We start from the raw sequence: 14,106 nt of genomic DNA, 5'->3' as shown, positions 1-14,106 counted from the left end.
CCCCATCCTCTCTGCCTCCTCCAGTGTCTATGGGGGTTGTGAAAAGTGCAAGAGATGCAGAGCTGCCCATGTGCACTCCCTCCCGGGAGAGTCTGCTCCACTGCCACTGCCTGCACCACTGCATGTGGCTCTCTTTCCCTGGCCATGTTTGGGGGGACGACGACAAGGTCTCTCATTGGGCTGTGTGAGAACACACATCCATGAAATGCAGCTGATGGTGCTGGACTGTTCTGTGTCAATAGGTGGAAAGTAACCTACTGAACAGGCAATGTCACTTCTGGTTACATCAGGGGGTTAAATCAGGGGGTTTCATCAGGCAAATTAGTCCCTGCTGGGCTTTTTCTAAAAAAAAAAATGCCCTGGAACTGGCTATATTTTTGGGGTAGCATTGTATTGACAGGGGGGATATTCCAGGAAGGAACACATAAATATGTCTTCACTCAAGATGATGCAAAAGTTATAATGCCATATAGGTGCAGTTCACATGCTGGATAGAAAGTGGCTTGCATTTGGGCAGTGTTTTCCAGAAGCAGATCACCAGTTCCTGTTGTAGTTCCCTTGAGTGAGGGGGAAAAGCATCATTTCTTGTTTGTTTTTTGGAAGTGCACTTGAGTGGGGGACTTTTAAAAACTTTGGCAGGGAATGGTGGAAGCATAAATGACTTCTGTCAGTGTTAAGACTTGGGAATAAAGTTTCTTTTCCTTTCCCTTGCCTATCAAATTCTGAAGGTGCTGTGCATCTAGTGCTATGAAGGAACCTTTTTTGTGTGTGACAGTGTTAACCAGTATTGAGTACGAGCACCTTTTTTCAGAGCTCTTCCAAGTCATGAGGGGGAATTGGTGACAATCAACACAATCTTATTTGTGAGTAGGGTTGCCAAGTCCAATTCCAGAAATATCTGGGGACTTTGGGTGTGGAGCCAGGAGACACTGGGGTGGAGCTAGGAGCAAGGGTGTGACAAGCACAATTGAATTCCTTCCCTCCACGCTCCCCTTCTCCGATTCCACCCCAGAGGCGGAGCGGGCGATGCCGCCGTGCTGCTGCTGCCTCTTCCCCGCCCCACCGCTGCCGCTCCTCCGAGATGGGCCCAGCCTGAGCCCATCTCGGAGGAGCAGCCACGGACAGCCGAGGCGAAACCAGAAAAGGGGAGGGGAGGGTGGAGGCAGGCCAGGAGCACGGCGAGCCATGAGTCCGGGTCCTAGAAGGACCCGGACTCGCGGCCCACCACACTCCTGGCCCAACCCCACCGCACCCCCTGACTCCACCTCAGAGGCGGAGCGGGCAATGCCGCCGCGCCGCCCCCTCCCTGCCCCATCCCAGCTGCTCCTCCGAGATGGGCCCAGCCTGAGCCCATCATGGAGGAGCAGCCACGGAGCAGCCGAGGCGAAACCAGAGAAGGGGAGGGGAGGGTGGAGGTAGGCCAGGAGCACGGCGAGAAGGACCCGGACTCGCAGCCCACCACGCTCCTGGCCCGACCCCACCCCACCCCCTGACTCCACCTCAGAGGCGGAGCGGGCAATGCCGCCGCGCCGCCCCCTCCCCGCCCCCTCCCAGCTGCTCCTCCGAGATGGGCCTAGCCTGAGCCCATCTTGGAGGAGCGGCCATGGTGAAGCGGAGAAGAGGTGGCAGCTACGCAGTGGCGTCGCCCGCTCCGAGATGGGGCGGCACGCCACGCTCCTTGGCGCCGTTTCCCCCTCCCCCCGCTTCTGGATTTTTTGGGGAGTGGGGGAAGAGGCTGGAAATCCTGGGGTCCCCCGCCAGGGTGGGAGGGTTGGGAAGCCTATTTGTGAGTACTGGCACCTCTTTTAACAGAAAAAGCACTGGGACTATCAGAATGTTTGCTCTAGTAACCTTCCCCTCCCTTGGGGGAAATATTAATATGTTAGTGGTGTAAGCTGACGGATTTGTCCAGTTTCTCACATGCCCTTTCAGGGCAGCTGGTCTAGGAAAAGGATTGTACTTCACTAAGTGAGAGGAACTAAGGGTGTATGTGTGTTTTGATAGAGGTTACTAGCCTTCTAATGGAAGCTGGAGATCTCCCAGAATTACAACCCATCTCCAGACAACAAAGATCTGTCTCTCTGGATAAATTGACTGCTTTGGAGGGTGGACTCTACGGCATTGTACCCCACTGAAGTCCCTCCCCTGCTTGAACCCCACCCTCCTCAGACTCTACCCCCAAACCTCCAGGATTTTCCCAACTTCAAGCAGGCAGCACCCTATGAATTGCTTCCCTGCTATGTTTTAATTGGTATGATATGTTTTTATTGTTATTGTATGCTTGGTTTTATTTTATTGTTGTGAGCTTCCTTCAGCGGGTCTGAGAGGGCATACAAGTTTCTAAATAAATACATACCACAGGAAGGGGGGCTCTGCTTCCATTGTGAGAGAGTTACAAAGAATGACACAGTTAAGAAAGAGGAGATGTTTGGAGGAGCAGCTGTCAGCTTCCTGGTGGGATCAGGGAGGAGGAAGTTGGAGCTTCTTATCAAAATGGCTGCTAGAGTTGTAGCAGTCATTGCATGGAGGCCCAAGTTGTATGTATCATGATGTAAATAAGCCCATTGTGTTCCTTCACAAGCAGCTGGGATCAGTTCTTTGGGGATGTCGGGCTGCCAGCCTCCAGGTAGAAGAAGATTTATATCCCGCCCTATACTCTGAATTTCAGAGTCTCAGAGCAGTCACAATCTCCTTTATCTCTCCCCGCAACAACAGACACCCTGTGAGGTGGGTGGGGCTTAGAGGGCGCTCACAGCAGCTGCCCTTTCAAGGATAACCTCTGCCAGAGCTATGGCTGACCTAGGGTTGCCAAGTCCAATTCAAGAAATATCTGGGGACTTTGGGGGTGGAGCTAGGAGACTTTGGGGGTGGAGCCAGGAGACATTGGGGCGGAGCCAGCAGCAAGGGTGTGACAAGCATAATTGAACTCCAAGGGAGTTCTGGCCATCACATTTAAAGGGACTGCACGCCTTTTTAAATGTCTTCCTTCCTTAGGAAATAACAAAGGATAGGGGCACCTTCTTTTGGGGCTCATAGAATTGGACCCCCTGGTCCAATCGTTTTGAAACTTGGGGGATACTTTGGGGAGAGTCACTAGATACTATACTGAAAATTTGGTGCCTCTACCTCAAAAAACAGCACCCCCAGAGCCCCCGAAACCTCCAGATCAATTCCCCATTATACCTTATGAGAATCGATCTCCACATAGAGAATTATGAAGTGCCCAGCAGACTCCCCCCCCCCCATTTCTGGCAACACTGAAGGGAGATTGGCCTCTCTACTCACAAGTTGCTGCCAACTTCTTCAAAGTAACACAGACACCCTATCCCAAGAGGAAGCCTTTCAATCAGCGACTGAAGCCTCTGGAGGTAGAAACGCGCATGGTCCTCTGGGGGCGGAGCTCCCCCCTGTCCGCCGGCCAGACTCCCCGAGGAGACGCCTGTGGCAGCCGGAGAGGACACAAGGACTACGAGTTCCAGCATGCACCTCGCGAAGGGAGGCCGGAATGGAGCGAATAGCAGGCCGGCGGTGGGCGGGTCTTTGTGACCCGGAGGAAGGGAGAAGTCTGAAGCCTGCGAGGGAGGGAGGCAGCCAGGCAAAGAGACACGGCACCATTTCCCCACCCCACCCCCACCCCCGTTTCCAGATTTTTGGAGAGCGGGGGAGGAGGCTGCTAATCTAGGGGTCCCCTGGCAGGGCGGGGGGTTGGGAAGCCTAGCCTGACCCAAGGCCATTTCAGCAGGTGCAAGTGGAGGAGTGGGGAATCAAACCCAGTTCTCCCAGATAAGAGTCCACTCACTTAAACACTACACCAAACTGGTAGGACCTGGAGATCTCCCACTTTTACAACTGATCTCCAGAGGACAGAAATCAGTTCCCCTGGAGAAGAGTAGACTCCATGGCATTGTACCATGCTGAGGTCCCTCCTTCCCCCAAGACCTATCCTCTCCAGGCCCCACCCCCAAAATCTCCAGGGATTTCCCAACCCAGAGCTGGCAACCTATCCTAAATCCTCATTACAGCACTCCAACCCCAACACTATTTCATGATCACAAGCAGCCATCCTATGTTGCTGTACAGACAAAAATGCATGAGCCGGAGGCTAAAAAACTGAGAGCTCACACCAGGGCTTTTTTTGAGCAGGAATGCACAGGAACAGAGTTCCAGCTGGCTTGGCACCAGAGGTGTGGCCTCAGGGTTTTTTTTTTGCAGGAACTCCTTTGCATATTAAGCCACACCTCCTGATGTAGCCAATCCTCCAAGAGCTTACAGGGATCATAGTACAGGGCCTATGGTAAGCTCAAGTAAAACTAGCTACATCCGGGGTGTGTGTCCTAATATGCAAAGGAGTTGCTGCAAAAAAACCCCTGTGTGGTCTAAATATGCAAATAAGTTCCTGCTGGGCTTTTTCTACAAAAAGAGCCCTGGCTCAGACTAATTCAGCTTAGAGGGAAAACTGGTGTCAATCCTGATAGCTACCAGCATTTTGATGGATGGATGTAGCGGGTCACAAAAGCATCTTTTTGAAATACTTTGCATTGCTTGCATTTGCCCAGCCTGTGTCCCTTAATAGGACCTTGGCCTTAAGGTCCTTTGACAAGTGTGTAATGTGTTGGTTTGTGTAATATGTAGATTCAAACATCCGATGATCCAGACAAAGGCATGGAAACAAAATTATCAAAAATATGTTAAAGTTCATGAGGGGCACCCATGTGTTTCTCCTTCATTTCCCCCGAGAGGTCCGGCACATCTATTTCCAGAAAAAAAGCTGTGCTCCAGTATATGCCTGATTTCTACTAACATCTTTCTATGGTGATGGTTGCTGTTCAGAAGTTGAAAAGGAAGAACTCGTATGGGAAATGCTGTGGGAAGAACTCATACGGGAAATCCCATTGCTGTGGGATTAGATCTTGCAGATCTGATCCATTAGGAGAAGTACTTTCCTCCAGTGTAAAGGAAGGCAAAAGGCAGAAAGGGGTGCATAACAGAGAATTTCACTCTCACACAGGCATAGGGTAATCTGATTCAGGGAGGAGTGCATGATAGCTCTCTTTTACTTCAAAATTATTGTGTGTAAGGGTTGCGTAGCCCAGCTGATACATTTAACAGAAGCTAAATGCTGGATGGCTCAGGCTAGCCTAAGCAGGATCAGTCCTGGACAGTACCAAGGAGGTCCAGGGGTGCTACACAGAGGTAGGCATTGGCAGACCTCCATTCACCCCTTGCTGTGAAAACCTAACTGGTCAACATAGGCTGGCTGTAATTTGACAGCACTTTAGACATATATACACACACACAAATGCTATCACATTGTGGCAGTGGCATGGAAGCATGATCCCCACACTTAAATATTCAAGTAACAGGTGCAGAAGGGATGTTGGTTGCAGCACAGGTGATTCCCCATTTGGGACACAGAAATGTTAAGATCAGCAGAAGGCATCTTCTTAGGAAGCCTTTTAGATTGCATCAGAAGCAAACACCACAAAAAGAGGAATTTAATGTTCTTAAGAAATGTTTCTGCAACAGAACCAATCTATCCATCCATGAACAATGCCACGCCCCCTCCCCGAGTCATTTCCTCTTGGTTCTGAAGCTCTTATTTATGCCTTTGGCCAGTTGTTTACTTGCAAAAGCTGAGCCCTGCATGAGAAGCCACATGGCCCTCTACAATGCCTCAGAGCTGGAAGGGAACAATACAGCGACAGGGGAAACTCATGAGTCTATCTCTGTGCTTCCAAGCCTATTTCTCTTTACTTTTTTCTTGGTTGGTTTCCCTGGGAATGGCTTTGTGGCCTGGACTATTGTTACCAAGTTCTCCCGACGCTCTTTGACCCTTCTCCTCATTCTGAACTTGGCCATCACAGACTTGATGGTCATGAGCACCGTACCCTTCTGGATTTACTCTTTCCTCTACGGCTGGGTCTTCGGAGACATTTTCTGCAGGCTGCTCAAGTTCTTTGTCTACCTGACCATTTATGCCAGCATCTTCCTCATCACGCTGATGAGCCTCCATCGTTTTGCTGCCGTGATCTTCCCATTTCACTTCCAAAAGTTTGGGCGGCGGCGTGTGGTGCGCTGTGCATTGCTGCTGCTCTGGGTGGCCGCTTGCCTCTTCGGAAGCCCAATTCTGATTGCGTCCTCCAAGCCCAAGAAGGAAGGCGTGTGCACAGACGAAATGTACTATACCGATCAGACGCGAGTGACGGTGAACTTTGTGGAGACCTTGGTTGGCTTTGTGATCCCTTTCACTGTGATGGCTGTCTGCTACGCCTGCGTCCTGAAGAGGCTACAGATGCTGAAGAACCACAAGAAAATGAAGACGGGGAAACTGATTGCAGCGGTGGTCATTGCTTTCTTTGTGTGTTGGCTCCCTTATCACGTCTTCAACATCCTCATCAACATCGCTCTGCTGCTGAAAGAGGGACACCCGGAGACGGCAGAGAACTTGCTCCGGGTGACCAAAGTGGCAGTGAACATTCACGGGGTTATCGCCTTTGTAAGCAGCTGCCTGAACCCAATCTTGTACGCTTTCGCTGCACGGAGTTTCCGTGGAGGGCTACGGGAGAGCAATTTTGCCAAGTTGTTTGCCAAAATTCATGAAGACTCAGAAGAACAATCTGCCGGGGAGAAATCTACAGGGGGCAGTGGTCTTTCAATGGAGAAGCTATAAGAATAAACGCAAGGCATATATAAATATATACACACAGGTGCCCCTGTGGAGGACTTCAGAAGTTGCTGGAATAGGCATGAGGTTGGGGCAATGTTTCTGGCAGGTGGCAAACAGGGGAGCTTCGTTCTGAACAGCTTCAATCTGTCTGGTAACCATATTTTTAACTGAATCGCAGTTTTCCGGTCTGGAGAACCCCTTTTTGTTTGTCACTGCAACCTCACAATGATGATTTTCTGTGTTTCTTCTACTGCTGCTGTGAATGTGGAGGCATTCACAGTTGCAATGGAGCATCGACATAGTAATGGGAATGTAGAGTCCTCAGTTTGGGGGAGGGGTATGTTTCATAGGGACAAACCTCGAGAAGATGTGAAGCCAAGAGCCAAAAGACTCTTCAAAAGAAAACGATGTAAAATAGATCTTTATTGTGTAAATTAATAATCAATATGCCGGAGCTAACTAAAATATTAATTAGAACAAATGCAGCGTATATAGATATTACTAGGATTGTTCAACAATGAATACATTTCTTCTGCTTTGTGTCCTCTTGATGAACGTTCAAAGCTATAGTGTTAATAGGCTGGACTTCTGCAGGAAGAGAACAAATATATTGTTTATGTCAAACTTGGGACTGCATAAGGAGTGTGGGCTTAACAGTGATGTAGCAGCACAGCATAGATCTGGATGGGCCAGGCTCACCCATTCTTGTCAGATCTCAGAAGCTAAGCAGGGTTAGCCCTGGTGAGTACTTGGATGGGAGACACCCAAGGGAGTCCAGGGTTGCTATGCAGAGGCAGGCAACAGCAAGGCACCTCTGAATTTATCTTGCCTTAAAAAAAACCCTATGAGTTGCTATAAGTCAGCTGTGACATGGTGCTGTATTACACACCCAGTGCTTAAGGTGTTGGGACTATGGTTTAGGAGGGCCTGCTTCAGATGCTCAATTTTGCCACAAAGCTTGCTGGGTAATCTTGGGGCAGTTGCTCCATTTCAGATGAATCTTCTTCAGGGGGTATGGTCATCGGTTTGCTTGTTTTTTTGTAGAAAAAGCCCAGCAGGAAATTATTTGCATATTAGGCCACACACCCCAACTTCACCATTGTTTCACACAGGGCTTTTTTGTAGAAAAGGCCCAGCAGAAACTCACTTGCATATTAGGCCACATCCCCTGACATCACTATTGTTTCACACAGGGCTTTTTTGTAGGAAAAAACCCCAGCAGGAACTCATTTGCATATTAAGCCACACCTCCTGATGCCAAGGCAGCTGGAACTGTGTTCCTGCTCAAAAAAGGCTTTGGGTATAGTACACAATGGATGAGGGTAGAATAGTATATGCTGCTCTGAGTTCCTTTGGCTGAGATCAAGGTAGTAACATACTTAGCATGTATTGGGCGGTGGGGGAGGCATAATAGTTAACACAAATTATCTAAAATGAACAAATGTGTTTTAGATCAGAGACTCTTCCAACATCAACCTACTACACTCATTACTTCAAACACAAAATCTTGTAGTTTCTAGAATAGTTGGTGTATAAAGAAGACCCTGCTATATCTGAGCTCTGAGCACCTAAATAAATAGTTAAGGTGTAAAGTATTCTGCCTCAGAATCAATGTTCCCTCTAAGCTGCAAAGTCTTGTGAGCAAAACGTCTGCTTTGTGAGCTATTAGCATTAAAGTTGTGAGCTATTGGTATTAAAGTTGTGAGCTACTGCATAAATGAGTGTGTTCTGGGGTCGTCCTTCCTGAGCTAACACAAAAATGTGTGAGCTGGAGGTTAAAAATCTGTGAGCTAGCTCATGCTAACTTAGCTTAGAGGGAACACTGCTCAGAGCCATTCTTGACAAGGACTCTGCTTCATGGCATTTGGGAAGATTAGATGCTCTGGGAACAGAGACTGGGACTAGGAAAGTTAGACTTTCCTCACTACACAGCATCTAAGCCTGTGTTTGCAGAGGTCTTTCTCTCTCTGGAGAAAATGACTGCTTTGGAGGGTGGACTCTACGGCATTGTACCCCACTGAAGTCCCTCCCCTGCTTGAACCCCACCCTCCTCAGACTCTACCCCCAAACCTCCAGGATTTTCCCAACTTCGAGCAGGCAACACCCTATGAATTGCTTCCCTGCTATGTTTTAATTGGTATGATATGTTTTTATTGGTATTGTATGCTTGGTTTTATTTTATTGTTGTGAGCTTCCTTCAGCGGGTCTGAGAGGGCATACAAGTTTCTAAATAAATACATACCACAGGAAGGGGGGCTCTGCTTCCATTGTGAGAGAGTTACAAAGAATGACACAGTTAAGAAAGAGGAGATGTTTGGAGGAGCAGCTGTCAGCTTCCTGGTGGGATCAGGGAGGAGGAAGTTGGAGCTTCTTGTCAAAATGGCTGCTAGAGTTGTAGCAGTCATAGCATGGAGGCCCAAGTTGTATGTATCGTGATGTAAATTAAATGGAATTCACTGCCACAGGAGGTGGTGGCGGCCACAAGTATAGCCACCTTCAAGAGGGGTTTAGATAAAAATATGGAGCACAGGTCCATCAGTGGCTATTAGCCACAGTGTATGTGTGTATATAACATTTTTTGCCACTGTGTGACACAGAGGGTTGGACTTGATGGGCCGTTGGCCTGATCCAACATGGCTTCTCTTATGTTCTTATGTTCTTAATAAGCCCATTGTGTTCCTTCACAAGCAGCTGGGATCAGTTCTTCGGGAATGTCGGGCTGCCAGCCTCCAGGTAGAAGAAGATTTATATCCTGCCCTATACTCTGAATTTCAGAGTCTTGGAGCGGTCACAATCTCCTTTATCTCTCCCCCCACCAACAGACACCCTGTGAGGTGGGTGGGGCTGAGAGGGCTCTCACAGCAGCTGCCCTTTCAAGGATAACCTCTGCCAGATCTATGGCTGACCCAAGGCCATTCCAGCAGGTGCAAGTGGAGGAGTGGGGAATCAAACCCAATTCTCCCAGATAAGAGTCCACTCACATAAACACTACACCAAACTGGTAGGACCTGGAGATCTCCCACTTTTACAACTGATCTCCAGAGGACAGAAATCAGTTCCCCTGGAGAAAATGGCTGGTTTGGAGAGTAGACTCCATGGCATTGTACCACGCTGAGGTTCCTCCTTCCCCCAAGCCCTATCCTCTCCAGGCCCCACCCCCAAAATCTCTAGGGATTTCCCAACCCAGGCTGGCAACCTATCCTAAATCCTCATTACAGCACTCCAACCCCAACACTATTTCATGATCACAAGCAGCCATCCTGTGTTGCTGTACAGACAAAAATGCATGAGCCAGAAGCTAAAAAACTGCGAGCTCACACCAGGGCTTTTTTTGAGCAGGAATGCACAGGAACAGAGTTCCAGCTGGCTTGGCGCCAGAGGTATGGCCTCAGGGCTTTTTTTTGCAGGAACTCCTTTGCATATTAAGCCACACCTCCTGATGTAGCCAATCCTCCAAAAGCTTACAGGAATCATAGTACAGGGCCTACTGTAAGCTCAAGGAGGACTGGCTACATCCGGGGTGTGTGTCCTAATATGCAAAGGGGTTGCTACAAAAAAAGCCCTGTGTGGTCTAAATATGCAAATAAATTCCTGCTGGGCTTTTTCTACAAAATAGCCCTGGCTCAGACTAATTCAACTTAGAGGGAAAACTGGTCTCAATCCTGATATCTACCAGCATTTTGATGGATGGATGTAGCGGGTCACAAAAGCATCTTTTTTAAATACTTTGCATTCCTTGCATTTGCCCAGCCTGTGTCCCTTAATAGGACCTTGGCCTTAAGGTCCTTTGACAAGTGTGTAATGCGTTGGTGTGTGTAATATGTAGATTCAAACATCCAATGATCCAGACAAAGGCATGGAAACAAAATTATCAAAAGATATGTTAAAGTTCATGAGGGGCGCCCATGTGTTTCTCCTTCATTTCCCCCGAGAGGTCCGGCACATCTATTTCCAGAAAAAAAGCCCTGCTTCAGTATATGCCTGATTTCTACTAACATCTTTCTATGGTGATGGTTGCTGTTCAGAAGTTGAAAAGGAAGAACTCGTATGGGAAATGCTGTGGGAAGAACTCATACGGGAAATCCCATTGCTGTGGGATTAGATCTTGCAGATCTGGTCCATTAGGAGAAGTACTTTCCTCCAGTGTAAAGGAAGGCAAAAGGCAGAAAGGGGTGCATAACAGAGAATTTCACTCTCACACAGGCATAGGGTAATCTGATTCAGGGAAGAGTGCATGATAGCTCTCTTTTACTTCAAAATTATTGTGTGTAAGGGTTGCGTAGCCCAGCTGATACATTTAACAGAAGCTAAATGCTGGATGGCTCAGGCTAGCCTAAGCAGGATCAGTCCTGGACAGTACCAAGGAGGTCCAGGGGTGCTACACAGAGGTAGGCATTGGCAGACCTCCATTCACCCCTTGCTGTGAAAACCTAACTGGTCAACATAGGTTGGCTGTAATTTGACATATATACACACAAACAAATGCTATCACATTGTGGCAGTGGCATGGAAGCATGATCCCGACACTTAAATATTCAAGTAACAGGTGCAGAAGGGATGTTGGTTGCAGCAGAGGTGATTCCCCACCTGGGACACAGAAATGTTAAGATCAGCAGAAGGCATCTATAGCAGCGACAACCTCATGGCCTCACTGGATCTCTTTATTTCAGTCTCTTCGGGGTATTTTACTTGTTTATTTGATGGGACCACAGCAGCTTTGTTTGTTCTTCCCACAAAATATAGGCTCTTGAGCACTTTAACTTAAACCACAGATTTATTGTAACACAAAGTTCTTAACTTGGGGATATGGGAGATATTTACACAGGCTAATACGTTGTTCAGTTATTTCAGGCTTTACATTCACTTTATCTTTTCTTGAGTCTCTCACAGTTACACAGTTCACAGTTTCCCTTTAACTCACTCTCCACCTCTAGCCAAGGTCTGGCCTCTTGGGATTGATGTGTCAAGTCTCACCCCTCGACTGGAGTCTCTCCTCTCAGCCCTTCTGGTGTCTCAGACCCACATCCACTCCCTCAACCACCTCACTAGATCTTCAGAGTTGTCTCTAGGTGTTTGTGACCGTTCAGGTCTTAACTGACTCACACACACACAGCCCTCTTGGCTGGTTTTGTCGAGCTTGCAGTCTCTGGAAGACTTCCCCGTCTCCGCCTCAAGCTCCTTCACAGGATCAGCTGTCCCCTCAGCCTCTCTGGCAGGCTCAAACTGACCCTCTCAGTCTCTGTCAGGTCCCCACTGACAGACTTCTCTGACAGGCCTCCACTCTGTCAGACATCAACTTGACTGACTGCCTCAGCAGTTTCTCTTTCTCCACTACCCCTTTCCCTCCCTGAGAGCTCCGAGCACTTTGCCCCCACCCTCAGGTCACCTGACGCAGCCCTGTGCGTCTTCAGTTTATGGTTAACCCATTGCTTTCCATCACAGCATCTCCTTAGGAAGCCTTTTAGATTGCATCAGAAGCAAACACCACAAAAAGAGGAATTTAAGGTTCTTACAAAATGTTTCCGAAGCAGAACCAATCTATCCATCTATGAACTATGCCACGCCCCCTCCCCGAGTCATTTCCTCTTGGTTCTGAAGCTCTTATTTATGCCGTTGGCCAGTTGGTTACTTGCAAAAGCTGAGTCCTGCACGAGAAGCCACATGGACCTCTACAATGCCTCAGAGCTGGAAGGGAACAATACAGGGACAGGGGAAACTCATGAGTCTATCTCTGTGCTTCCAAGCCTGTTTCTCTTTGCTTGCTTCTTGGTTGGTTTCCCTGGGAATGGCTTTGTGGTCTGGATTATTGTTACCAAGTTCTCCCGACACTCTTTGACCCTTCTCCTCATTCTGAACTTGGCCATCACAGACTTGATTGTCATGAGCACCGTACCCTTCTGGATTTACTCTTTCCTCTACGGCTGGGTCTTCGGAGACATTTTCTGCAGGCTGCTCAAGTTCTGTGTCTACCTGACCGTTTATGCCAGCATCTTCCTCATCACGCTGATGAGCCTCCATCGTTTTGCCGCTGTGACCTATCCATTTCACTCCCAAAAGTTTGGGCGGCCGCGTGTGGTGCGCTGTACATTGCTGCTGCTCTGGGTGGCCGCTTGCATCTTCGGAAGCCCAATTCTAATTGCGTCCTCCAAGCCCAAGAAGGAAGGCGTGTGCGCGGACGAAATGTACTATACCGATCGGACGCGAGTGACGGTGAACTTTGTGGAGACCTTGGTTGGCTTTGTGATCCCTTTCACTGTGATGGCTGTCTGCTACACCTGCGTCCTGAAGAGGCTAAAGATACTGAAGAACCACAAGAAAATGAAGACAGGGAAGCTGATTGCAGCGGTGGTCATTGCTTTCTTTGTGTGTTGGCTCCCTTACCAAGTCTTCAATATTCTCATCAACGTTGCATTGCTGCTGAAAGAGGGACACCCGGAGACGGCAGAGAACTTGCTCCAGGTGACCAAAGCAACAATGAACATTCACGGGGCTATCGCCTTTGTAAGCAGCTGCCTGAACCCAATCTTGTACGCTTTCGCTGCACGGAGTTTCCATGGAGGGCTACGGGAGAGCAATTTTGCCAAGTTGTTTGCCAAAATTCATGAAGACTCAGAAGAAAAATCTGCCAGGGAGAAATCTACAATAGAGAGTGGTGTTTCAATGGAGAAGTTATCAAATTAAGTTGCTGGAAGAAATATGAGGATGGGGTGTTGCTTCTGGCTGGTGGAAATCAGGGAAGTTTTTTCTGAAAACAGAACAGCTTCAGTCTGCTTTTAATTCAGGCCTCAGATTCAGCAGGAGCTCACAGGAGCGCAGCTCCTAAACCTTTCTGAGGGTTCCACCTCCTCCTTCCCACCTACCTCGTCCATTGAATAGTAGGTGCAGCTTCATAACAATCCCTGGATTAGGAGAGCGGGCAGCCAGCCAGCCACCAGGAGCTTTGCCACACCCCCAGCAGCCTTCATTAACCTCTGGAGAAGTCCGTGCCACCCTTTCTCCACTTCTTATGTGATTATGGGCAGCGGGTGGCTTACTGGCCTTTTGATGTGGGGGCGGGCAAGGAGAGCCCCGGGTGAGAGAGGCCTGCTTGGGCTGGCTGGATCTTTAGCCAGCCCAAGCAGGCCTTGTTCGCCTGGGGCTCTCCTTTCTTGTATCGGGTTGCTTTTGGCTGGGGGGAGGGTGTGCAGCATAACTTAATGAGTTATGCTAATGAGCTCCGCTACCTATTTTTCTACAAAATGACCCCTGCTTTAATTGAATAGCAGTCTTCCAGTGTGCAGAACCCTTTTCTGTCTATCATTACAACCACACAATGATGACTTTCTGTGTTTCTTCTGTTGCTGCTGTGAATGCAAAGGTATTCACAATTCCAACTGAGCATCCACACGGTAATGCATTTTTTGGGGGTGGGGGGGAGGTGTTCCAGGGGCACACTTGTT

General features: G+C 48.6%; 2 protein-coding genes across 2 annotated transcripts; both read left to right on the top strand.

Annotated features, from left to right (window-relative positions):
* Positions 1 to 5,656: 5,656 nt before the first annotated feature.
* LOC132582299 (leukotriene B4 receptor 1-like) lies at positions 5,657 to 6,670 on the top strand. The gene has a single exon (XM_060253836.1). The coding sequence runs from the start codon at positions 5,657 to 5,659 to the stop codon at positions 6,668 to 6,670; it is 1,014 nt and encodes a 337-aa protein (XP_060109819.1).
* A 5,658-nt stretch (positions 6,671 to 12,328) lies between these two features.
* Positions 12,329 to 13,348, top strand: LOC132582298 (leukotriene B4 receptor 1-like). Its single transcript, XM_060253835.1, has one exon. It carries the CDS (start codon positions 12,329 to 12,331, stop codon positions 13,346 to 13,348), a length of 1,020 nt encoding a protein of 339 aa, XP_060109818.1.
* The last annotated feature ends 758 nt before the right edge of the window (positions 13,349 to 14,106 follow it).

This window comes from Heteronotia binoei, chromosome 14, assembly GCF_032191835.1.
Source record: "Heteronotia binoei isolate CCM8104 ecotype False Entrance Well chromosome 14, APGP_CSIRO_Hbin_v1, whole genome shotgun sequence".
NCBI classification, from domain to species: Eukaryota; Metazoa; Chordata; class Lepidosauria; order Squamata; family Gekkonidae; genus Heteronotia; species Heteronotia binoei.
Note: the sequence above shows the minus strand (reverse complement) of the source record. Positions and strands in the feature narration are given on the sequence as shown.

What these genes read in the sequence shown, in the direction of transcription:
- LOC132582299 (XM_060253836.1), top strand. Translation starts at nt 5,657, where the DNA reads ATGGCCCTCTACAATGCCTCAGAGCTGGAAGGGAACAATACAGCGACA.
- LOC132582298 (XM_060253835.1), top strand. Translation starts at nt 12,329, where the DNA reads ATGGACCTCTACAATGCCTCAGAGCTGGAAGGGAACAATACAGGGACA.